The sequence below is a fragment of the Apodemus sylvaticus genome, chromosome 14 (assembly GCF_947179515.1).
Source record: "Apodemus sylvaticus chromosome 14, mApoSyl1.1, whole genome shotgun sequence".
NCBI classification, from domain to species: Eukaryota; Metazoa; Chordata; class Mammalia; order Rodentia; family Muridae; genus Apodemus; species Apodemus sylvaticus.
The window spans coordinates 54,076,629-54,103,940 of NC_067485.1; the positions used below are offsets into that span (position 1 = coordinate 54,076,629).

The 27,312-nt window shown below is 39.9% G+C and overlaps 1 protein-coding gene across 2 annotated transcripts in view; it reads right to left on the minus strand.

The window, feature by feature from the left end:
• Positions 1 to 7,650: 7,650 nt before the first annotated feature.
• Ccny (cyclin Y) overlaps positions 7,651 to 27,312 on the minus strand; it is a 133,312-nt gene continuing 113,650 nt past the window's right edge. For both annotated transcript variants that reach the window (XM_052156674.1, XM_052156673.1), the window contains 2 exons: positions 12,622 to 12,784; positions 7,651 to 9,936 (listed from right to left, as the gene is read on the minus strand). In XM_052156674.1, coding sequence (XP_052012634.1) covers positions 9,820 to 9,936; positions 12,622 to 12,784 — 280 coding nt within the window. In that variant the 3' untranslated portion in view covers positions 7,651 to 9,819. The remainder of the gene's footprint in view (positions 9,937 to 12,621; positions 12,785 to 27,312) is intronic.

A 27,312-nucleotide genomic window follows, 5' to 3' on the forward strand; every position in this document is an offset into this window, starting at 1 on the left:
AAAGAACAAGATGGACTTGAGGTAACTTGAACACAGGAAATGGAAGTTCTTCCTCCTAAGAGGAGGAGTTATTCCTAAGAGGTCTTGTTACTTAAATGTGGTAACAAATAACCTTTAGTGCTATCTTAAAACATTCTAGTTCCCAGATTCTTCAAAGTTTGTATACTGAGATTTGTCAGAAAATCAGAAAACCATTCTATAAAATGCCAACTCCTGGCCAGCCCTACCATCTGTTTGTTTCTAAATTTAGCAACTATAAAAATAAAAGAAGCACCCAAGAGCAATCATGCATTTATAGGTACATTGTTTGCTAAGTCCTTTTAAAGCTAGAATGCTTCAGCTGTCTCTACTCCGGGACACACTCAGGGGGCCCTGGGTGACAGGTGTGTCTTGGCTTAAATGACTTGAAGGACAGCTGCAGAAATTGATAACTTGTGGGTAGACGATGACATTTCCCAAGTCATGCAGCCTTTCTAGGCTTCAGTAACATATTAAATGGGGCACATCTGCCTTACGCCTTCATCGAGGAGCTGCAAAGGGACAAAGAAGAAAGCTTGCCAGATGGAAGTGTCTCAAACTAGACATCAATACTGTACTTAAACAAAAAGCAACTGTGTGAAGCACCCGTAGGTGGACTTCTAGGATCTCACACATTTGTGACCATGCATCTACTGAGACCAGTACCCCCTACTGCTGCTACTCAGCATGGCAGAAGGTGTGGAGTGAACCTGACTTAGGTTTACTCATTTCTCACTTAGTGTTCCTTTGCTTTCTATCTACCTATATTCTAACCATCCAGCTAACTTGCTTCTTTACTTAGGCTCCATGGTGGTTCAACTTTAAAAAAAAAAATTACTTATTCAATCATTTATGAAGTGGTGGTATGAGACAGGCCCAGGCTGGCCTTGAACTGACGCACTTGCCTCTATCTCCTGAGTTGATATCACAAAAATGAACCATCAGGCCTTGCTTAATTTTGTTTTTAGCAAATAATAAATAATAATAAATGTATATATTTATGGGGTACTTGATTATAAGATAGCTAAGCTGAACTAAGTAACATGTAAATAAAGTAATAATTTATGATTAACTTTTCAGCAAATTTGGAACATAAATGCCGTATTATAGCCTCTTCTGCTCTATTATTTGCTTAATATCTGGTCTCCTCATCTCCTCCTCTTCTTGCAGTTACCACCTCTAAGTTTAACTTTCTAGAGTGTTCATGACTTGAGCCTGCCCACTATGTAGTATGCCCTGTGCAGTGGGCTGTACATACCTATGGAGGTCTATACCAGTGAATTCAGTCAACTGCAGATGAAAAACTAGTGATACCTGTTCTGGATGTGCACAGACCTTTTCTTATAAGCAACACATTATGTGCATAGCACTTACATTACTGAAATTATACACGAGTATTACATTAAAACATTGTTTCATGTCATATAAGGAACTTAAGCAGTCATAGACTTTGGCATTTATGGTGTGTTTTCTGGGTACCAATCTTTCATGCATAACAGGCCCAGTGCATTTATTTTTGTGTCCAGTTGATTTCATATACCATATTATTCAGGTTTATCCATTGTCTTTTCTCTTGCTGAGGTTAATAGTGGCAAAAGCAACAGAAAGGAGAGGAAGTCTTATTTTGGCTCATACTTTCAGGGTACAGTTTCATCATGGTATGGAAGTCATTGCAACAGGAGCTTAGGTCACAACATTGTTGGTCATCTGTTGTCAAGAAGCAGAGAATGGTTGCTCATGTGCACACATACTTTTTCCTCTTCATCCAGCATAGGTAGGTAATGATGAAATCCACAGAAAGCAGGTCTTACAAATTCAATTAACTCAATCAACATAATCACCACAGGCATCCCGAAAGATGCATTTTCCAGGTGATTGTAGATCTCAAATTGACACTTGGGATTGACTATTTCATCTATGTTTTAGCACACATGACAATTCACTAAAGGTCAGATTGTATTCTACTGTTGTGTGTGTAAACTTTTGTGGTGCCTTGGATGAGGGTCCTGTGCATGACAGGAACACACTCTATACTGAGCTACCTCCTAGTCCCCATACTTTAAGTATTCATTCAATGGTGACACCTAGACGTATACTGTCAATTATAAAGTGCTATCTATAGTGAACATAGGAGTACAAGGATATCCTTGATAATACATTTCCATTTCCTCAGCTATATAACCCACAAGAGCCAAGTTATGTTATCTATTGTGTTCTGAGGAGCCTGTCCAGTTTCCCAATGGCTTCATCAATTTACAGTCCAATAATGTAACACATCGCTTTTCTCCACATCCTCACCAACTTTATCTTTTGACAGGCGTGTGAGGTAGTAGTATCTCATGTCAGTGATTTAATTTCCTTGATTGTGTGTGTGTGTGTGTGTGTGTGTGTGTGTGTGTGTGTGTGTACATATTCTCCACACCCACCTGTTGGCTATTTCAGTATTTTCTGTGATACCTCTGGCTTGGCTTTGCTCACCTTTGGCTGTGGCTCTACTTCTCTAGCTCTCTGACCTGTGCATCACAATATACACCCTTTGCTCACTATAGAGGTACAGCTGGTATGAGCCCTGCACCACAGGGAATGGAGTAGATGAAGACTCCACCTTATACCCTGGGCAAGAGAAACAGAGATGCACAAAGACTGAAAGAGAGTCAAACAGGACAAACAGCTTCTTTCTACAGGGTTGCTAAGTGGCATTAAATGATGTGTAAACGAAGGTGTGAAAACCTGTGAAGTGTGTAGGAATATGTCAGAAATTAATAATAGCTCCAAGACAAATCCTAAAGGTGGACTGACAATACAATGGACAGAGGAGAGTGGGGAAAAGGCATTTTGAGCCAGCCTATCTTTCTATTTTGGAGTACAGTAGTAATATCCTTTATCTTCAAGTCTTTTTGATGGCATCAGTTAACTTATTTAGGCACTGTAAGCATGCTAGCTTCCAAGGGCTGCCCTAACAAGCTTCTTCATACTAGATGGCTCTCAATATGATGTTGACTCTGCTTTGAGGTGATGTTTCATATAAAGGTGTATCATGTATGACCAACATGATGCTGGAGTTCCTTGGTTTGTTAATTCAACATACTTACCTTTCACTTCTACCCATTTAAAGGAGTTGGATGCTACATTTAGAGCTGATCATAATTCAGTATGAGTTCATTTCAACTATATCCACAAAAATCTTATTTCTAAAAAAGTTCAGATTTGTAGGTTTTGGCTTGGCATAAATACAGAGCAAATGCTGTTTGGTTCTTTACTCATGTTCTGTGATAAGAGGTTTTGGTTTTTGTTTTGTTTTGTTCTTTTCTTCCCAGTGACAATGAAAGACCATATGAAAGAGGGCTCAAAAAGCTGTGACCTGTCTTCTAGACTTTACCATAGCACTCACTGATCAAGCATTGAACCTGCCTCAACCAAATTATCCCCATCCATTTCAATAACTGCTACCTCCTGAGATGAGAGGGTTCAGGGACTCAGAGTTTACTATGCTGGGCATACTGTAAACACTTTCATATTCTTGCTTTTGGATTATGGTATAATTTTGAGTGGCATCTTTTCTCCATCATATACAGGCATTGATTATTTTTAGTAAATTATAAAGTTTTTTATTGAAATCTTTCAACTGTCACCTTACTGAAAATGTATATGTCTTTCTGGCTGTTTCTCTTGGGAATTTTTAGTGGAAACCACATGAGTTCTAAGGTTCTCAAGTTATGGTGATATGACATTCAACAACAACATCGAACAATGATTATCTGTAGGAAGAAACAATGTCCAGGAAGTGGCTTATTTACATGTTACCAACAAGTTCTGATATTCTTTTCATGCCTACAGCAAGGAAGTGGATCCAATGCCGTTACTGTCACAAAGCCTTGATTAGCACCTAAATGTTGCAGTTCTGAAGGTCCAGCATCTTGACTGATGGTTCAGTCACAATCTACAGCAACATGACAGACATACAAAAAGCCACCTTTTCCCTGAACTTGTACCATCATGAATTGGCTAGTTGCTTGTTGCCAATATTTCATGTGTGAAGAAGGCAGAGCTCCTCCCACTGTTGTCCTTTGTATACACTGACCTCTGAGTACCAGGACCACACTTGGCCATAGGGTCTGGTTCAAACAGTTTAACACTTCAGTAGCCCACCATAGTAACCCTCTTTGCCTCTTCCACAGATACCTCAATTCAAAAGGTCACTTCCACTCCATTTTCCCATCTTATTACCACACCATCCATAGTTTTAAGATTATTGAGCCATCCAGCCAAGACCTTGTCTGTTTATACTGCATCTACCCTAACACTAGCCTGTCTACCACCATATATGTTCAATACAGCTTCTGAAGGTAATATAGGGCTCATTTAAAGTCTACATTAAAATTAACTTATTAAACAAATATACATTTTCTGGGTAATATTCTAGGATAGGAATGTTTCAGGTTTTACCACCTGTAGGAAACTAATATGCATGCTCAGCACTGCAGGTGTCTGGACAGGACTGGCAAGTATGTGACCCACTGCATCACCTTCAATCTCTTTGTTTCTTTCTTACACACCAATTCAATGAGAGCTTCTGTTATTAATCTCCAGAGATTCCTGGAAATTTAGAATTATCCAAAATAAAGACACATTCAGAATTCTTGTCATGACCAGGATATATCTTTCACTTATCTGCTGATATGTGAGGTCACTAAGGCTTCCCATATGGAATCCCACACTACAGTTACTTCCCCATGTTTTACTCACAAATATCAGTCTTTTTCCAGGTTTCCCCAACTTTTAGATATTCCCTTAAATGCAAGAACTTTTCCAGACTGCAGCAGCTGGTGCTCAGGTGCAGATATGGGAAGCTTGGAGGTGGGTGCTTATTAGTCTTCTGGACAGGTGCCACAAGGGAGTAGGCAAAATCCTCTGGCTTTTTTTTTTTTTCTTTCTTCTTCCTTCTTCCCTCTTCCTCTTCTTCCTCCTCCTCCTCCTCCTCTTCTTCTAAGGTTAGGATTCCAGGATGAGTTCAGGTTTTGCAAGCCTAGAAATTTCTCTTTCTAGAACACCTTCAGGTGGGGGGTGAAATCAGATATCCACCTCACTTCCCAGACTCTAGCAACCCGGAATAGCAAACACAATGGCTAGATTTAGTGGAATTCTACTTGAGGACAAGGCCAATAATGACTACAAGAACACCGAAAAAGGACAGAATATAGCTGACCTTGGAACAACCACAGCCTTTATATGAGAACTGCATCTACCAATGAACGAGCTACCCTCTCTTGGAGTGGATGTTACAAAAGCTGACTAACACCCCCAGGGAACACAGGTTCCCTTCTAAAAACTGCAGTTACATTTCCTAACATCCCCCACGAATCATTTAGTACATGGGTTTATGTACTAGCAAGAGTCTCTGACAACAACCTTCACTGTGAGGATGGAGGTGAAGGTGGTGTCATAGTTTAGTCTTGGACTAGAATTCCAGGTTCCATTACAACACAGATCAATATCAACATCAATAAAGTATTACATATAAGATGAAGTCATGGTTAACATTTTTGTCAAAACTGTATTTATTTTGAGATGACAGTTTTTTGATTGCACATATGAATCTATTTATAAACAAAAGTTCTCAAAAGGAATAAAGTCCCTTGCCCCCAAACAAATCACAAAAGGACACAAGATGGTTTACTAGGACCTATAAACCCCAAATGCCAACCAGTCAGACATGTTGGAGGGCATTTCTTAGTATAAACAGGTTCTTGGAGAACTCTACATGGTTTTTGAACAAGTCCTGGCTTGGGCATAGCTCACCCTGCAGCAGTGTACACATACAGCAGCTTCTAATGACACACCATCAGTAAAAGTAGTAATTTTTGTATTGCTTACTGAAGAAGTTTCTAATAAAAATGGCACCAGAGGATCTGTGGCCTTGACATGTACAAACTCAGTATGAAACTCTAACAAGCAGCACGGAGTATGGCTTGGTAAAGTCATGAGCAGTGTGAGCACACCTCACTGACTCCCTTGTCTCTAATGGAGCTGTCAGCTTGCTTTTGGGAGGGCATTCTGGTGCTGCTCAGTGTTTTGCTTTCAGTAGGGCTGAACTGTTATTAGTATTATGGGTTGGAGTTTTCTTTCTGTTCACAGAGCTGAGAGGTTTTAGCCCAAAGCTAAGTACTTTTCCCAGTTCTGCTGCAGGCTATGCTTCCTGTTTCCTCCTGGTGACAAGGATAGGCACCATCTGTGGCTAGCTTTTCAGAAGACCATTCATGTTTGTAAAAATTGCCAAGGCTCAGACTCGAGCCATTCACTCCACTGAAGGCATATGAAGACATAGTGGTTTCTAAGACAGAAGCAGTATTTAAGGAAAGCATGTGCTCTATCTGGTTCCCACTGGCTAACTTAACTCCTCACCTGGTTGAAGTCCCAGGTGGGTTTCAGTTTCTCAGTCATTGAAGACACACACACTTTCTCTCACTGTTGTTAGAATTAATTTACTCATCACCCCTAAAACCTCATCAATTTTACTTTTTTGAGGCTGAGTATTACTACATAGTCCAGGCAGGCCAGCCTCAAAATCATGATCCAATGTTACCACTGAAAACACTGTCCAATTTATATCAACATAACTAAAAAAATATAGCAGGAAGGCAGACAGTATTTGTTCTATGTACATATATATATATATATTTAACTTATTAAATACCTATAGTGAACTAAGAATATATACATATATAAACTCAAAGCTTACAATATGGCCCCAGGTTGCAGTCCCTACAGCAGCAGGAATATGCAAAGTCATACCTCACCAAATTCTGCCTTGAAGCTCAGCTAAGCAGCAAAATCCCCCGCAGCAAGGGAGACACCAAGCTGGAGATATCCCAGGTAAAGACCGTGGTGAAGGGACACAGAAGAGCCATCGTCAACAGCTGGAGGCATGAAGCCACAGCTGGTCTCACCTGAGCATTAAGGCATGAGAGCACCTCTAGAACCTTCCTGATCTCAGTATATTTTAACTTAACTTCATTTAAACTTAACTCCTATCTTTTCCCAGTGAAACAGTAAAACAAAATTTACCGGAATGTGTGTTTATTCTTCAACAAATTATATTTACTGTTTAAATCAAGTCTCTAGTTAAGAAACTGTGGCTTTCTTCATCCTTCAACAATGACAAGGAACTCTTTACTAGAGGCTGCACTGGGATAGCATTCCCCAACAGCATCCAGTGTTACCTGTTGAACACCAAACTAAGTAGCAAACAAGTCACAGTCACTATGATTTATCAACACTGCTATCAGATTTGTTTTATCTCCTTTTTCTTTTGGCAACCTGAGAACAACCCAGAAAACAAAAGTAAGTCTTCATTATGTATAGAAAAATTAAATGAGCCTATACTTACATGCCTAGTAATTCAGACTAAACAGTACAACTGAAATCCTTAGTGCAACAAATACAACCAATTAATACAGCGTAACACTCATTGATTGGAAGGGAAAACTTTCCTATTCAGAGGTAGAGTCCAGTGAACAAGGCTTGAAAACAATACTCAACAGTCTGAATGAAACCAAGCCAAGCTATAAAGAGTCACTGTTGGATGTCAGATACCAGACTGTGCGTACACACATACAACAAATACACTGTACAATCTTTTAAAGTAGTTTAATAAACTCCACAAAATAGTATCAGGTGCATTGAACTATTTACATAAGACAATTTCCAAATCTCCCATTCAAATAAAAGGAATAAAAATAAGATTTCTGCTATCAAGTCAGCAGTTCTTTCCTGAAATGGGCAGGTAAAATAAGGTACTTTACATGAGAGGAAGGTATTCATCTAAGAGGTATTCATATTTGGCTAAGAAAATAGGTCCCTTTTAGAGTTATAGAGATGAGGGAATACAAAATGATATTTTCTACCTTTTTAGATCTCTGTCTAAGGTTCGTAAGGAGAGAAGCTGATCCTGTTTCCCACTCAGAACATATCATCAGAGATGCACAGGAGGGTAGTTAATTTTTACTTCCTGCTTTGGAAGTTTAGGCTAAAACGTGCTCATATTGCATACAGAACTGCACAAGAACTGCACTGAATCCTGACTAACATTTGTGGCTCCATATCTTTAGGATTTTGACATTTTGTTCCTTCCATTTTCAAAGTGTGCTCTTTTGAAAGGGGTCAGGCCTACGATTTCAGGGTATTCAAAACTAACACACAATTCTAAACTTTTCCAAGCTCACACAGGAGGAGTATATAACAAAGCAAATGCTACGATTTGTTTTGAACAAGGAAAACCTTACAAACTTCGGTCACTGCAACCAAAGAAGATGGGCAGAAGCAAAGCACTTGTGTGTGACTCAGACTCTTAGATTTCATGTTAGATTCTCTCTTTGATAGGTACCTTTAACCCTTTTATTGTACTCAATAGAAGAGTTTAATCTATCCCCAAAACAAGTCAGAAACAGTCAGAAAACACAAAAGCTGGTTATAATTAAGGAAGTATGGACCTTCACAGTTTATGTAGCTTCTCCAAGCACCTACAATGAGAATGCAAGTTGAATTTTTGTTTTTATTCAATCATTCTGTGAAAAATACCTCAGGAAATAGTAACATTTTTCCCTTTAGTGATCTTCTCACTGGAATACCCACCCACCCACTCCCCATTTTCTAAATTTTAGATTAAAAAAAAAAAACAGTATACAAATAGACTAAATTTGATTTAAAGGAAGCATATAAAATTCAAGGAGAATATTGCTTACAACAATGGACATGGAAGTAGAAGAACGACCAGGCAGGGAGCACATGGACAGGGCTCCTCATGAGGTCAGGAAACCTGGCTTCCCGGATGCCTCTCTATCCAAGATGCCTGTGCTGAGGACCTTTGCCTTTAGCCGCAAAGCCGATCGAGTTTTGTAATTACACCTTCATGTCAGCAGGAAAAAGAGAACCTGGGATGGAGAGGAGGTGACAAAACCAAAACCAAGAACAACCAATTGCAAGAAAACTGGAAGGCACAAGCACCCATGTTAATCTAGACAGAATGTTCTTAGAATTAGGCAGGAGAGGGATAGTTTTGGTTCAGTACTACAGTCAAGTTAATCCTGCTTTTGTTGAAAGAGAATCGTATAAAACAGGTGTGTAGAAACACAACAAGCACATCTTACTTGTGAGGAAGAAAGCTCAGAAGAAGGCTAGAGAAAATGGAGCAGAGATAAGCAATCAGTACTATTTATTTGTATGTCTGTGCCATGGTGGTTACAAACTATACTCTCTGCTCTGAGGAATCAAAATCAAACCAGAATAAAAATGAGCAAATATCCCCATCCCCAATCCCAAGAGAGCAGCAAGAAGGAATGCAGGAAGTCCTCCAGAGCATACTGATTCCAAGGGCATAGCATGGCGTTCCTGATTTGGAGATGCATTCAACTCTGCTAACTATCACCTGGCTCCATCTGGTATCTATGACCAGACAAGGACCCAGAAACCAACAGCAACGCTACCAAGTAATCTCTGCCTCAACACAACTTCCTTTTCCTTCATTTCCTTCTCCAGGATTAGAGTCTGTTTCCTCCATGAAAGAAGTGCTATTTGTGACGGCCGGGAAGGCTTGACACCGAGTTTCCTGAATACTGATTTCACGTCCCTTAAAGCCTCTTTGCGTGCAGCCACGCAGTGTAGAGGTGGGTGTGAAGGCAGCCTTGATGGGGCTATTGTTAAAAACAGAAGGAAAAAAGAAAAATCAAATTGAATCACCCAAGTCCAACTTTTCTTAAACAAAGGAGAACCTGAGGACAGCCTGGCCTCAGGAGAGTGCCCCACTTAGGAGATGATGGCCGGGGACCACCGTGGCAGACTCAGGTTGTCAGCACTGGCTGAACGCTTCCTCATGGGCTTTCTCAGGTCCTTGTACTTGTCCTCACAGAGACGAGAGATGGCCTGAGAGGGAGAAAGACAAAGCAGGTCAGGGTACACACCAAGGTCCGGCCTCAGCCAGGGGCCTGCAAGGCTGTCTCATCTGCTGGCTCAACTGGTCTGGCTGCCTAGCACAACTCCAACCCTGTTTTGAAATGGGGTGGTGGTGGTGGTGGGTGTGTGTCCTCATGATCTTGAAAGCAAAAGAGAAGAAACACCCAAGGCTACTGTGAGGGACAACCATGAGCACTATACTGGTGAGAGACAATCATAGTAAGGCAACAAATAAGGTGTCCAGAGTTTGACCTAGGAGCCAGGGTGGGCCCACATGGTGGGTGTTAGTGAGACCAGACAGAAGGTTTTGAGGGATGGAGAGCCCACACAGGTCAGGATGGAAACACTATTAGTCTGTAGCCAGTGCAAAACTGACACTAATCATAAGAGAACATGACAAAAATCAAAGGCTGCATTTTAAGAAAATGACTTCCAGTATCAGCAGAGAAGACAGATTGGAGAAGAGAAACCAGAAGGGCATCCATGTTGAAGCCAAGTGGTCAGCTGGGAGAGCGGACAGATTACTAGGCCGAGCTGTCTCACCCCAAGCACTATGTGCAGAGCTCTTAGGTCTTTTATTTAAACTTTCTGAGATTACCAATTGTTATTTCTCATGAATAGTGTGTGTCTGAATTCATAATAACAACAGATAGTAGTGTTCCCTCTTAACCAGATTATATGTGGTAACAACAGCTTTCTCTGACATGGAGACAGAGTTTTCAAAACACCTTGAGCCTGGTTGAGAGTAATTTTTTAAGACAAATATGTAAGGTACTTTGCATATGGTACAGATCTGCACAGAAGGGGACAGTGGCACCTCCCTGGAGTTTTTCTTTAGTCCCAGTGCTTAGCACCCAGACTGTCTCCTTATCTTCTTGCTTTACTGAGTTTCCATCTTAAAATTAATGGACTGCTGGGGTGTTGTGATGCACAGCTTTAAACAAAGTACTTAGGAAGCAGGTGCAGGGTGATTTCTGTGAGTTTGAGACCTACATAGTGAGTCCAGTCAGGGCTAGGAAAATAGACCCTGTCTCCAAAATTTACATAAACAAACAAACAAACAAACAAACAATACGATGCCTAACTGCTCTCTTAACTGTAATTTTTAAGGAAAAAACAAAAACAAAACAAAAAACAAAAAACCTAGAACTTATGTGCCTAAACCAACAACTTGTTATTGAATACAATGACCAGGAACAGGGATGATATTGTATCACTTGAGAAAAAGGTCTCAATGAGGAACTCTCTAGAGCAGAGCGGCCTGTGGGCATGTCTGTAGGGACTGTCCTGATTACTGTAACTGATGTAGGAAGATCTGTCCACTGTGGTAAGCCCCACTCCCTGGTCTGGGTCCTTGACAGCCGAACTGTATCTTAAAATCCTAACCTTAACCCGTTTCTCCTTCATATTGTGGTCAGGGTATTTTTTTAACAGCAACAGTAAGAAAACTGCAACAGTTTTCACCAGAATGAATGTGAAGAAAATTCATACTAAAGATTCTTCCTTACAAACCAAAACCAAACCAAACAAACAAAAAACCTTTTTCTACCTCTGGCTTGATTTTATACAACTACTGACCTTTTCAGAGCACTAGGCCAAACAGTGGAGTAGGAGGAACTTAAGGCCTTGACAAGTTTGGGAAGGGACTGTCTCATCTTCGACTGTGGTCTAAGGCTTTGCACTGGTTAACTTGTTTGTTTTTTGTTAACTTCACAAAAGATAGAGTCACTAGAGAGGACAAAACCTTAACTGAGAACTGTTTCTATCAGACTGGCCTGTTGGAATGCCAGCTCTGGGTAGGTGGTCCTGGGCTATAACAAAGCACACTGGACAGGTCGTGAGAACAAACCATCAAGCAGCATTCCTCTTTAGCCTGTTTTAGTTCTAGCTTCTGGGGTCCTGCCCGTGCCTTCTCTTTCAATGAAGAACTATAATGTAGAAATATAGTTCTTTCTTTCTCAAGCTGGTATTAGTAATGTTTTATTAAAGCACAGACACTAAACTAGAACAAGCTCTATGGCTGAGACCACACTGTCTAGGGGCTGAAGTCCAGAGGGACAGAGAATAGGGTTAGCACACAATACAGCAGGGGTCACTAGAGTTCCTTCTTACCACTGCCTTTCATGCTACCCATTACACCAGACCTGAAGAGCTGGTGGAAACATACATTTGCTGTGATAAACAGTCATGGGTTAGTAAGAACAGCCTTCAACCCAGACCATATCCACTGAGGCAGGCCTGAGTTCCAACTACAAAAGAATCCTTTAGGAAAAAAAAAAAAAAGACATTAATAATAGCTTTTCTGGATTCTCAATTGCTAAGGCCACTTGGCAGCTTCCCCTCCCCCCCCCCCAAGTCCCCTTTTTTGTAATTGTATGGTGGAAAATACTTATTTTGGGAACTTATAAAAACAAAAAAAGTAAAACCAGTTTGTTAAAAAGAATCATTTAGAAATGGAATAGGTGTACAATAAGGAAAATCTGCCTTATGGTTGTTAAGAAATGAAGAATACATATATACTCAGTTAAGGAGCTGGCCTGCAATCCATCTAGGGTCCAGTCCTTATTTCCCAACACATACTGGAGACCACTGAAGGTGTGGAGCACAGAGAGGTAATGGGGCAATGCCCTGCAGTGGTGTGTGAACCCCCCTTACCTCAAGCTTGTGGGCACGCTCCCTGCTTAGGGGCTCCAGAGGAAAGCTCAGGTTGTTTGCTTCTGCCAGGGAACGAAGATCAAAATAATACTTGGCATACACACTGGAAGGAACATTGATGTTAAACTGTAGCAATTCAAGAAACTGCCGCTCCAGTTCATTCCTGCAAAACAAAAGGGACAACAGTCACACTTAGCTGCTCTATGAATAGGCATGGCTGCCCCTCACTTAAGACTCCAGAAAATTGTATCCTCCAGGAAGGAAATTAATCTAATTAATAACTGCCTGGTTGAACACCAGCTATGCAATGACCAACAACAGGTATTAAAAGGCAAATCCCCAAGAGCTGGACCCCAGAAGGATGAAGCCCGACTGCGACCATCAACGGGGACTACTTTAGAGAGACTCATATCACTAAGCTCTAACACAGCCAACACCTGTCCCTCAAGGAATCCATCAAAGAACAGACCAGGGAGTCTCAGAAAATATGCAGGAGCAGCTGGCCTCTGTAGCCAAGGTCTATACTTCCTCACTGAGAGGAAGAGGGAAGTATTTAGGGGCTTCTCGTGTGAAAAGTCAATTCCAGCCCCAGCCCTTAAGGGATTCCAGGGCCCTGGGTGTTTTGGAACATGCTAGAGAAGCTGACAACCTCTACTCCAGCTGTAACTGAGCTGGTCTGCAGATGGGCCTTTCTATAGGTCCCATGTGGCAGCTGCACAGGTCTCCAGTGAGAGGAGAGGTGTTTAGGTACACAGACAGCTTTTACTTTTACTTTGGTAAGTAGGAATGGCAACAGCCAGAGTGAATTTTCATATTTCAACACCAAGAATATTTCATTCATCTTTCAAAGTAGGCGTGCTTAGTTAATATTGCGGGAGCTGGTCCTGAGTGTCTCCCTAGAATGTAAGCACCTAGTATGCTGGGCCAAAACTCTGGGGTACTTGCTTCTGCCCTTTGTCAACGCATACTGTAATTGTTTGGTTTGACGTCTACATTTCTTAGCTGCTTTTCATGCCAGCTGTTTTTCTAGATAAGTGAGTAAAGTCCTGAGCAAGGAGGGTCCTGCTCTGGTGGGCGGGGCAGCCGGAGATGGAGGATTTGAGCACTTGCTCGGGGTCTGGCCTCTACTCCCCACTGTGAAGCTGAACATCCTTGCAGCCTCTTCAGACCTAAGCCAGTGCATCACTGTCTTGCTCTCAGTCCCATTCAGCCTGTGCCTAAGAACCACAGTGGAATCCCACACACATAAAATTACCTTATATTCAGTCTTATGAAGATGACAGAGGCTAGTAAAAAGGAAATGAATAAATCCCATAAAGAAATACAGAAATATACAATCAAACAGGTGAAACAAATTAAATTACTCAAGAACTGAAAATAGTAACAGAAACAATAAAAAGCAACACAAACTGAGGAATACTGGAAATGAAACAGAAAGTGCAGATGCGAGTTATCACTATCAGACTACAGGAGATGGAAGAGAGAATCTCAGCTGAGTACAGAAGATACAATAAAAGATACTGATAACTCAAACAAAACAGTAGCCTTCCTATACTCAAAGGATAAGCAGGCTAAGAAAGAAAGTAGGGAAATGACACCCTTCACAATAGCCACAAACAGTATAAAGTACCTTAGGGTGACTCTTACCAAACATGTAAAAGATCTGTATGATAAGAACTTCAAGACTCTGAAGAAGGAAATAGAAGAAAGAAGACCTCAAAAAATGGAAAAACCTCCCATGCTCATGGATCGGCAGGATTAATATAGTTAAAATGGCCATTTTGCCAAGAGCAATATACAGATTAAATGCAATACCCATCAAAATCCCAACTCAATTCTTCATAGAGTTAGAAAGAGCAATTCTCAAATTCATCTGGAACAACAAAAAACTCAGGATAGCTAAAACTATTCTCAGCAACAAAAGAAAATCTGGGGGAATCAGTATCCCTGACCTCAAGCAATACTACAGAGCAATAGTGTTAAAAACTGCATGGTATTGGTACAGTGACAGGCAGGCGGACCAATGGAACAGGATTGAAGATCCAGAAATAAACCCACACACCTATGGCCACTTGATCCTCGACAAAGGGGATGAAAACATCCAATGGAAAAAAGATAGCCTTTTCAACAAATGGTACTGGTTCAACAGGAGGTCAGCATGCAGAAGAATGGGAATTGATCCATCCTTGTCTCCTTGTACTAAGCTCAAATCCAAATGGATCAAGGACCTCCACATAAAGCCAGACACTCTGAAGCTAATAGAAAAGAAACTGGGGAAGACCCTTGAGGACATCGGTACAGGGGGAAAGTTCCTGAACAGAACACCAATAGTGTATGCTCTAAGATCAAGAATTGACAAATGGCACCTCATAAAATTACAAAGTTTCTGTAAAGCAAAGGACACCATCAAAAGGACAAATCAGCAACCAACAAATTGGGAAAAGATCTTCACCAACCCTACATCAGATAGAGGGCTAATATCCAATATATACAAAGAACTCAAGAAATTAGACCCCAGAAAACCAAATAATCCTATTAAAAAATGGAGTACAGAGTTAAACAAAGAATTCTCACCTGAAGAACTTTGGATGGCAGAGAAACATCTTTAAAAATGCTCAACTTCATTAGTCATCAGGGAAATGCAAATTAAAACAACCCTGAGATTTCACCTTACACCAGTCAGAATGGCTAAGATTAAAAACTCAGGAGACAGCAGGTGTTGGCGAGGATGTGGAGAAAGAGGAATACTCCTCCACTGCTGGTGGGGTTGCAAATTGGTACAACCACTCTGGAAATCAGTCTGGCGGTTCCTCAGAAAACTGGGCACGTCACTTCCGAAAGATCCTGCTATACCACTCCTGGGCATATACCCAGAGGATTCCTGAGCATGTAATAAGGATATATGCTCCACTATGTTCATAGCAGCCCTATTTATAATAGCCAGAAGCTGGAAAGAACCCAGGTATCCAAAAAATGTGGTATATCTACACAATGGAGTACTATTCAGCCATTAGAAACAATGAATTCATGAAATTCTTAGGCAAATGGATGGAACTGGAGAACATCATACTAAGTGAGGTAACCCAGTCTCAAAAGATCAATCATGGTATGCACTCACTAATAAGTGGATATTAGCCTGGAAAACTTGAATACCCAAAACATAATCCACACATCAAATGAGGTACAAGAAGAACGGAGGAGTGGCCCCTGGTTCTGGAAAGACTCAGTGTAGCAGTATAAGGCAAAACCAGAACAGGGAAGTGAGAAGGAGTGGGTGGGAAAACAGGGGAAGGGGAGGGGGTTTATGTGACTTTCAGGGAGTGGAGGACCAGAAAAGGGGAAATCATTTGAAATGTAAATAAAAAATATATCAAATAAAATTAAAAAAAAAGATAGTGATAAACCAGCCAAAGAAATATTAAATCTAAAACGTTCCTGATACAAAACAACGAGGAAATCTGGGACACTATAAAAAGATAAAAATGAAGAATAGCAGAAATAGAAGAAGAAAAGGAGGAGAAGGAAGAGGATGAGGAAGAGGAAGAGAAGGAAGAGGGAGAAGAGGAGAAAGAGGAGGAGGAAGAGGAGGAGGAGGGTAGGGGAATTCCAGTTCAAAGGTTCAAAAATTATTTTCAACCTTTTCTTCTGTATTCAACCACAGAAGAAAATTTCCCTACCCTAAAGAAAAAGATGCCCATAAATGTACAAGAAGCTTACAGAACATCAAGACTAGACCAAAAAAGAAAGTCTTCCCACCACATAATAATCAAAACACTAAATGTACAGAACAAAGAATGAATATTAAAAACTGCAAGGGAAAAGGGCTTAGTACCACTTAAAGGCAGACCTATTAGAATTACAGCCTACTTCTCAACAGTGACTGTAAAAAGTCAGAAGGGCCTGGGCAGATGTCTTACAGTCTAAGAGATAACAGATACCAGTCTAGACTACTATACCCAACAAAACTTTTAATCACCATAGATGGAGAAAACAAGATATTCCATGCCAAAAAAAAAAAACAAATTTAAACAATATTAATACATAAATCTGGTCCTACATAAATATAGTAGAAGTAAAACTGTCAAGGAAGCTAACTACAACCAAGACAACATAGAAAACAAAAAGTGTGGACACACAAGGTACACAGACAGACACAAGGACATACTCAGTACTACCACCAACATTAAAATAACAGAAATTATAATCATTGGTCATTAATATCTCTCAACATCAATGGATAGCATGCCCAAACTTATGGGACACAATAAAATTTGTGGTAAGAGGAAAGTTCATAGCATTACATGCCTTCATAAAGAAATTAATGAGAGCTCATATTAGTGACTTAACAGCATAACTGAAATTTCTAGAACAAAAAGAAGAATAGATGGCAGGAAAGGAAGTGAGGCTGAAATCAACAAAATAGAAACAAAAATACAGAGAATCAATGAAACAAAGAATTGGCTGAGAAAAAAAATCAACAAGATAGACAAACCCTTAGCCAAATTAGAGATAAGGCAGAGGGGAAATATCCAAATTAACAAAATCAGAAATGAAAAGGGAACAGACACCAAAGAAGATCAAATAATAATTAGGTCTTACTTCAAAAACCTGCACTCCAGACAATTGGAAAATCTAAATGAAATGCATGATTTTATTGATAAATATCACTTACCAAAGTTAAATCAAGATATCAGATAAACTATATAGTCCTCTAACCCTTAAGGAAATAGAAGCAAACATTAAAACTCTCCCAACAACAGCAGCAGCAGCAGCAGCAGCAGCAGCAGCAGCAGCAGCCTCCACCACCACCACCCTTGGCTAGATAGTTTTAGCCAAAAAATTCTACCAAGACTTTCAAAGAAGAGCCAATTCCAATTCTCCTACAATTATTCCACAAAACAGAAACAGAGGGAACACTGCTAAATTCATTTTATGAGGCCACATTCACCCTGATACCTAAGTCACACATAGACTCAACAAAGAGAATTTCAGACCAATTTCCCTTATAAAATGCAAGATAGTCAATAAAATACTTGAAACCAAATCCCAAAACACATAAAAAACATTCATCCACCATGATCAAGTAGGCTTCATCCCAGAGATGCAGGAATGGTATAACATAGGAAAATCAATCAATGTAATGCACCAAATAAACAAACTACAAACAAAACGATACAAAGACAAAAATATATGATCATTTCATTAGATTTGTCTTTGACAAAATCTAACACCTCACCATGTTAAAAAGTCTTGGAGAGATCATGGATACCAGGCACATAAAAAAAAAGCAATACATATCAAACCAATAGGAATATCAAATTAAATGAGAAAAACTGGAAGCAATTACACTAAAATCAGGCATAAGACAAGGCTCCTCATTCTCATCCTATCTATTCAATATAGTGTTTGAAGGTTTAGGTAGAGCGGATGCAAATAGGAAAGGAAGAAGTCAAAGTATTGCTACTTGAGTATGATATGATAGTATACATAAGTGACTCCAAAATTCTACCAGCAAACTTCTAAAGCTGGTTAATACCTTCAGAACAGTGGCTGGATACAAAAATCAGCTAAAAAAAATTAGCAGCTCTCTTTTACACAAACGATATATGGGCTGAGAAAAAAAATCAGAGAAACAACACCAGTTACAATAGCCACAAATAATATAAAGTACCTTGGTGTAAATCTAACCAAGCAAGTGAAAGATCTGTATAAGAACTTCAATCCTCTAAAGGAAGAAACTGAGGAAGATATCAGAAGATGGAAAGATTTCCCATGCTCATGGAGTAACAGTGAAAATGGCCATCTTACCAAAAGCAATCTACAGATTCAATGCAATTCCTATCAAAATTCCAATACAATTCTTTACAGATTGTAAAAGAGCATTTCTCAATTACATATGGAAAAACAAAAAACACAGGAGAGCTAAAACAATCCCGTACAATAAAAGAATTTCAGAATTTATCATTATCCTTGCCTTTAATCTGTACTATAGAACAATAGTAATAAAACTGCATGGTACTGGCACAAAACAGACAGGCTGATCAGTGGAATTGAATGGAAGACTAAGAAGTAAATCCATACACCTAAGGACACTTGACTTTTGACAAAGAAGCCAAAACCATAGAATTGAAAAAGGAAAAAGAAAGCATTTTCAACAAATGGGGCTGATCAATCTGGATGTCTACATGTAGAAGAATGCCAAGTGAATCCATATCTATCACCTCACACAAAACTCAAGTCCAAGTGGATCAAAGACCTCAACATAAAACTGGATACACTAAACCTGACAGAAGAAAAAGTGGAGAACAGCCTTGAACCTATTGACACAGGAGATAACTTCCTGAATAGAACACCAACAGCTCATGCACTAAGGTCAAGAATTAATAAATGAGACCTCATAAAACTGAAAAGCTTCTGTAAGGGAAAGGACATCATCAATGGGACAATGGCAGCCTGCAGAATGGGAAAAGATCTTCACTAATCTTAACCTCTGACAGAGAGCCGATATACAATACATATAAAAAACTCAAGAAACTAGATATCAACAAAGCAAATAACCCAATTTAAAAATGGGGTACAGATCTAAATGGAGAATTCTTGACAAAGTAATCTCTAATGGCCAAAAACCACTTAAGAAATGTTCAACATCCTTAGTAATCAGGGAAATGCAAATCAAAACAACAATGATGTTCCATCTTAACACTGGTTATAACGGCTAAAAATAAAAAATTAAAGAGACAGCTTACGCTGGTGATGAGAACGTGGAACAAGGGGAACACTCATCCATTGCTGGAGTATAAACTTGTACAAGTGGAAATCAATTTGGCAGTTTCTCTGAAAACTGGGAATAGATCTACATGAAGACCTGGCTATACCACTCCTGGGTAGATACCCAAAGGATGGTCCACCATCCCGCTTGCTCAACTATGTTCACAGCAGCTTTACTTTCTATTGTATCCAGAAGCTGGAAACAACCTAGATGTCTCAATAGAAGAAAGGATAAAAAAAAGATGCCATTTAAAACAAGGACATTATGAAATTTGCAGGCAAACGGATGGAAATAGAAAAGATCTTGAGTGAGTTAATCCAGATCCTGAAAGAGAAAGGTGGCGTGTACTCACTTATAAGTGGATATTATTCTTAAACTATAGGTTAAGCATGTTACAATCCACAGACCCAAAGAAGCTAATTAACAACGGGGGTCCAATGAGAGAACACTTGAATCTAAATGATCAGGGGAAACACTGGGCATTGGGGTGGGGCTCGTGGGATCAGGAGGGTGGAGATGGGGATGGAAACAGGAGGGATCAGGAGGGTGGAGGACACAGGGAGAGAGTACTAGGAAAGACAAATGGATTGGCGGGGGCAGCATTTCTGGGATGAGCTAGAAACTTAGTACAATGGAAACCCCAAGGAATCTCTAAGTCTGACTTTAGTTAAGAGTCAATAGGCTATCTCTTGTAACCAGGCACCACTTCCAATGGAGGAATTGAAACAGCAACCCAGCCATAAAACCATAGACCCACCATGAAACATGGAGCAAAATTTGAGGGAACGGGTTGAATGACTGACCCAACTTGAGACCAGTGCCATGAGATGGAGCCCGCCCTTGAACAGCCTAGCATAACTGTCATCAGAAAGATTTCACCCAGCAACAGACTGAAACAAAAACAGATGCAGAGACCTACAGCTAAACATTAAGTGGAACCTGGGGAATCCTGAAAAAAAGATTAAAGGGCCACAGGAGTCAAGAACACCACAAGAAAAGCTACAACTAACTAAACCTAAACCAAACTAACTAAAACTTAAAAATCAACTACCCTGGGCTCATAAGAGCTCATAGAGACTGAACCACCAGCCAGAGAACATAAATGTAAGTCCTCTACGCATATGTAACAGTTATGCAGCTGAGGCTTCATGTGGGACTCCTAAAGTAGAAGCCGGAGCTGTCTCTGACTACATTGCCTGTCCCTGGATCCCTTTCCCCTAACTGAGCTGCCCCATCTAGCCGCAAGAGGATGTGCCCAGTCTTTCTACAACTTGCTATATGCCAAACCTGGTTGATATCAGATGAGAAAGGGAGTTGGAGAGGGGAAGCAGAGGAAGGAACTGGGAGGAGAGGAAGGAGAAGCTGTGATTGGGACATAAAGTAAATAAAGAAAAAAAGAGGGCACAAAGTTAGGTGGGAACGGGAAGAGGTGGATCTGGTAAGAGGAAATGACTAGGATAAAAGTACACTGAGCAAAATTCTGGAAGAATTAATAAAAATGTTAAATAAGAAACAAAGAAAGGAAGTAAATCAGTCAGTTATATAAGCTGGAGAGGAAACGCCGAGGGACACCGCTCTCAGGACATCTTATCTGTTTCTATAAGTGCTTGTGAAAGGAGCTCACATGTACCAAATGCACAAACTGTGCTGAATTTTATACTTTTAAGAAATTTTAAATCAAGTGTTATTTAGGACTTATTAGGATTTAAAAAAAAAACTTTTAAAATTAACTCTGCTTTGTTTAAGTGAGATTTAATAAAAGTAAATTCAAGTGAGCATGAGACAGTAGCTTCCGGGTACAGACTGCCTTCCAGTGATGAAGGGGCATCGCTGCAGAGTTTATTCTAAGAAGGAAATTTCTTTTCATCATTTTGAGAGCTAGCCTGAGCCCCTATGATGGCACAATTCTATATTCCCATGATTCTGGAACCTGACAGAGGAAGATCATATTTGTAGCCAGCATAGCAAACTCAAACAAGATTTTTGAAATAATAATTTCCAGTACCTTGATTTTTCAATTCACAGAATGAACTTAAGGACACATATGCAAGTTTACTGTGTAGTAAGTTAATAGGAAACTAACAATAGTACACAAGAAATAGGCTCGATGAGGTTCCTGCCCTCATCTAGGTCATCCTAAGGAAACAGTTGTGGTATCAACATCTATCATACATATTTCAGTCAATAAACAAAAGCTCCTTTTAAAAATGACTGCTAAACTAGTTTGGCACAGTACAGAAATGAACTTGTAACATTTAGTTAAGCTGAAAGCAGGACTCAAAAGTGGAGTAGAAAGTTGTTCTCATCCCATACCAGTCTTTCTAGAGCATTGAACTCAAAGCTCAAAAGCTTTTGAATGTAGCAACAGCCCAAGAGTAAAGAACTGAAGGAGTTCCAAGATATCTTTACAGCCATGTTCATGGTACACTAACATAAGTGGAAGCACCAGGAAGTGACTCCTGGCAGGTGCCAAGTCGGTAAACAAAATGGGACATTGTACACAAATAAGAGTATTTAGTCTTAAAAAGAAAATGACTTCATTCGCCTGCAAGAAGTAAACCTTATTTGATTTTATTCATGTGAGGTATCTTAAGTAGCACACAGACCCTACAAGAATGGTGTTCAAAAACTTCTTTGTAATGGTGTGAGAACTTAACAACTACTCTGTGGTTTATGTCTATCTGCACAAGATTGGCCTGGTGTTGGGAGTATGACTGTCCAACTGAGACTAATACAAGTTTGCAAATGGAACCAACTGCTCTCCAAGACAGTTGCAGATAGGAGTGTAGGTCCAGTGGCTACGCAAACCTTGTACTACAACCCTCTGCACATAGTTGGTCAGCAGGCAAACTCCAGAGAGATGTCAGACTTAAGGACACTGGGAACACAACCCACAGCTGAGTAGGCTGTGTTCTTCTTTGTCTTAGCCCAGGCTCCTTGCTTCCAAGGAGACCTCAATCCTGTTATCTTCTATAAGAGGTATTTTCTTTCCTCAGTCACTTGAATGATATGCCCCCTTTCACTCTGGAGAACTTACCAAGCTTTGGTACAAAAGTATAGATCAAGGACTTCTTTAAAAAAAAGAACGTAGGGCTTAAGGTCTCCACTTTATCACCCAATAAAGTATGAAGCCTTTTTACAAATGTGGTTCAAGGCTACAGATTCCTTGGTAAGAATACTTTTCAACAGCTTACAGCATATTAGTCTGCTAAGACTGCTGTGACAAATGCTACAGCTAACACAATCTCTCTTCTGTAGGAGGGTGACATTTGTGGTCTGAGGTTTTCCTCCTTATCTTAGTCATTCTCCTGGGTCTCCCATGGTCTCAATGATGTTGTTATGTCCTTGGGGTCTCTGCTTATGGTCATACTACCTCAGGTTTACCCTACTGACCATAAACTTATTTACTTCTTCAAAGATCTTTCTTTTAAATGTTTAGAACTTCTCATACGAATTTGGGTTTGGCTTCATGACACTGTCATCTGGTCTCCAAGCTTCAAGTACTCACATACATACAGAAAATATTCACTTCATCCTGCCTTGTTTCATTCACTACAGTAATGTCTCTAAATCTAGTCTAATCTACGTAAGATTGAAATCAGGAATGAGTGAGAGGATCCTTCGGGACTCCATTTGCACCAGGGAGCCAGGCCGCTCTACCTTCCTCTGTTGACTCCCTGCCAGGAAAGAGTGATCTCCCACCAGTGCTTTTACTTCTGGGCATGGAGGTGAGTTTTCCACTTTCCCTCCAATAACTGCCCCAAGGCTCAAGCCCCAGGGTAGGGGAATGCTAGATCAGGGAATCAGGAGTGGCTGGGTTAGTAAACACGGAGTGGGGGATGGGATAGGGGGTTTTTGGAAGAAAAAAAGAGAAAAGGGGATAGTATTTGAAATTTAAATAAAGAAAATATCTAATAAAAAAGGGGGGAAGGTTAAAAAAAAAAAAGGAATGACTGAAATTCTAGGTTTGGTTTCTGAGATAAAATTCCTTCCTAGCTATAAACCTGCAAAGCCAAAGTTATCTACTACCAGAATCTAGGGGTGGACAGATACCTGATACCCACTACCTCAGCAAAAAAGCAGAAATCTTTTATCTAGGGAGAAAGAGGTTATGAATCTCAAGCAAGTCCAAAATCCAGATCCCTCCACAGATACCTCTACATGCCTGTGTCCTGCAGAATCCTAAGTATGTCTGGCAATTTTACTTTGTTCCGTCCCATGTCTGTGCCTTTTAGTTGAAACCATTAACATGGCCAATTAAACCAAGCTAGCATCCTATTCATTCACATTGGAGTACTCTTTCTAGAGCAGTGACTCACCTTTTACAATATGAAAAGCTAAGATTAGAAGACTGTAGTGGTTCTAGATATTTAACTTGAACATTTAATTCTTTATAAGCAATTCTGTTTGTAGCTTATTTCCTCTTATTCACAGATACTGCTGACCATTGTTGGGGAATTGGACTACAGAGTGTAAGTCATTAACAAATTCCCTTACTATATAGAGACTACCCATAAGTTTTGTGACTCTAGAGAACTCTGACTAATACAGTATTAGCTCTTCTTTGAGGGTCTGATAGAATTCTGCACTAAAACCATTTGGCCCTGGGTGTTTTGGGTTGGAAGACTTCTAACCATTGCTTCTATTTCCTTGGGGGTTATGGGCTTGTTTAAATGGTTTATCTGATCCTGATTTAACTTTGGTACTTGGTATCTGTTTAAAAATCATCCATTTTATCCAGGTTTTCCAGTTTTGCTGAGACTTTTGTAGTAGGATCTGATGATTTTTTTAATTTCTTCAGTTTCTAGTGTTATATCTCCCATTTTATTCCTGATTTTGTTAATTTGGATACTGTCTCTGTGCCCTCTGGTTAGTCTGACTAAAGCTTTATCTAACTTGTTGATTTTCTCAAAGAACCAGCTCCTGGCTTTTTTTGATTCTTTGTATAGTTCTCTTTGTTTCTACTCAGCTGATTTCAGTCCTGCCTTTATTTCCTGCCCTACTCCTCTTGGGTGTATTTGCTTCTTTTTGTTCTGGAGTTTTCAGTCAAGCTGCTAGTATATGCTCTCTCCTGGTTCTTTTTGGAGGCACTCAGAGCTATGAATTTTCCTCTTAGTACTGCTTTCATTGTGTCCCATAAGTTTGGGTATGTTTTTAGAAGTGGAATTATGTTTGTCTATTTCTCTTCTTTTAGGTTTGTTGTGAAAGATCAATTTCTTGCTTTTTCTTGGGTGTAGTTTTTCCTCCTTGAGTTGGACTTTTCCTTCTAGTATCCACTGTAGGGCTGGATTTGTGGGAAGATTTCTTTTTAAATATATTTATTTTATGTATATGAATGAGTCTCTGTCTTCAGACAGATCAGAAGAGGGTATCTCGGATCCTATTACAGATGGTTGTGAGTCACCACGTGGTTGCTGGGAATTGAACTCAGGACCTCTAGTGTATCAGTCAGTGTACTTAACCTCCAAGCCACCCCTCCAGACACAAAAAGATATTGTTTAAATTTGGTTTTGTCTTGGAATGTCTTGGTTTTTCCATCTATGGTAACTGCTAGTTTTGCTGGATATAGTAACCTGGGCTGGCATTTTTGTTCTCTTAGGTTCTGTGTGACATCTGCCCAGGATCTTCTGGCCTTTAGAGTCTCTGTTGAGAAGTCTGGTATAATTCTGATAGGTCTACCTTTATTTGTTACTAGACCTATTTCCCTTACTGCTTTCAATATTCTCTTTGTTCTGTGCATTTGGTGTTTTAATTATTATGTGACCAGAGAAATTTCTTTTCTGGTCCTATCTGTTTGGAGTTCTGTAGGCTTCTTGAATGTTTATGGGCATCTCTTTCTTTGGGTTAGGAAAGTTTTCTTCTATAATTCTGTTGAAGATGTTTGCTGGCCCTTTGAGTTGGAATTTTCACTTTCTTCTATATCGATTACTCTCAGGTCTGGTCATGATGCAGCATCTGTACTTATACGTGAGATCAAACAACCTTCTCCACAGCTGCATTCTTTCTGAGGCCTCAATAGAACTGCCATCAATGTCCCTATTTCTATTAACAATCTCCAAGAATCCAGGGTTAGCTTTCCCTTTGAAAACATTCCTTCAAACCCATCTAGCCTCTGGAACTGAGTTCTAAAGATACCCTTACCCCTACCCCACCTCCCAATTTTCAGGAATTTGTTAGAGCAAGATTTCCCAACACTGAAATCTGCAAAAGTCTCCTCAGAAAACTAGACCCAAATACCAGGAAGGCTGAATGGGCTTCCTAAGCAACAAATGTTTCTCCTTGGTTCTGAAGGATGCGAGGTCAAAACCAAGCCATCTGCTGTGGCCTTTCTTCTTGGTTAGAAATTGCTGCGTTCTCTATATCTTCACCCTGCCATCTCTCTGTATGTCTATGGCTTAATCTTGTTCATTTGTGAAGACAACACACACATTTGAATAGGGCCCATCCTGATGACCCCATTTTAACAATGTCTTCTTTAAAAACATTTAAGTTATGGCTACATCCTGAGTTTTATTGGTCAGAACTTGAATGCTTGAACTCTGAGGAGATCTAATTTGGCTGCTAACAGCCAGAACCTATAACACGGCTCTATGTGGGTTCTTGTCTTAGTGCTGGGATATCCATTTATCTGCAGGAAAAAGAATACTTCAAGCATGCTGGGAAGCGCAGCATGGGGGAAGGTCTCCTACAACTCCAATTATTACTTTTGTTTGCTAAAGCTCACTGGCCTCTGAGATGGAGCAAATCAGTGGCTTGGTCTCTTTCCACCACTTTTCTTCTGCTTTAGGAGGTGGGACGGGCTATGCACCCAGCCTTATGCAGGTGCCTCATCCCAATGTGGAGTTTCTGGAGTGTTACTATTAAGAAAACAATTTCAGTGGCCAGCTAATAAAAAAATTGATGGACTTAGGTAATTTGTATTAACACATGACTATGAGTTTAGTATGTAATACGGAAAACAGCAAAATAGTTCAATAGCACTAATATAACAAAATCCCTTCTAATGTCACAATCTCGCAGCTATTATATTATTGAAGGTAACATAACAATGTGAATAGCTTTTGTTACTAGGCAATAATCATACATAAAACTATGAACTGGTGGAATAAAAAATCAGCTATACTAACCTCATTAATAGATTTACTTTATAACCTTTAAAGATTCCTATTTTTGTTTTGTTTTGTTTTTTGAGACAGGGTTCATGCTGCTCTAAAACTTAGCATCCTCCTACACTTCTGAGTGCTCAGATTATAGGTATGTGCCACCACACTGACTCTTCATACTATGCTGATCAACTGAGTGCTAATGCAGTAAAGAAGTTTATAAGTGATACCACTACAGTCCAGAAAGCAGCATCACAGTGTCACTTTGTACAGATGTTTTTTGTTACAGAGAATTTAAGAAAAGATTAAGGAGCAAAGAAATGCAAAAGAAAATTTAGTTCAATGAGAAAAGAGACAATCTAAATCCTCAGACTCTGAGAACACGAAAAACGGTGGCACTCAGGGTCTAGCTCACACTTGCCATTTTAAGATGGGGTTAATCACAAATTATGGAGAGAGAAGCAAGTCGTCCTCTCTCTGAGTGAAGTCATGGATCTGGCTAACCTGGTACTCATGGATCATCCTGTATCAGCCTGTGTGTGCTGGGATTAAAGGTGTGTGCTATCACACTTAATGAAAACGTTTTAGCAGACAAAAAGTTTTGGAAAGACAAAATTTTCAAATTTTTTACAAGATGGACAAATCAAGCTAAATGTGTGAAGACTTCTGTGGCCATGTTGGATCACTACACAAAGCATACTATTAGAAAGAATCCCATGGACTTGGGTCTTCTGCTTGGATCTGGGACAGAACTGTCAGACTTGTACACCACATACCTCCACGTATGTCACAGCTTTTCCTCTGAGGAAGCATAGACTT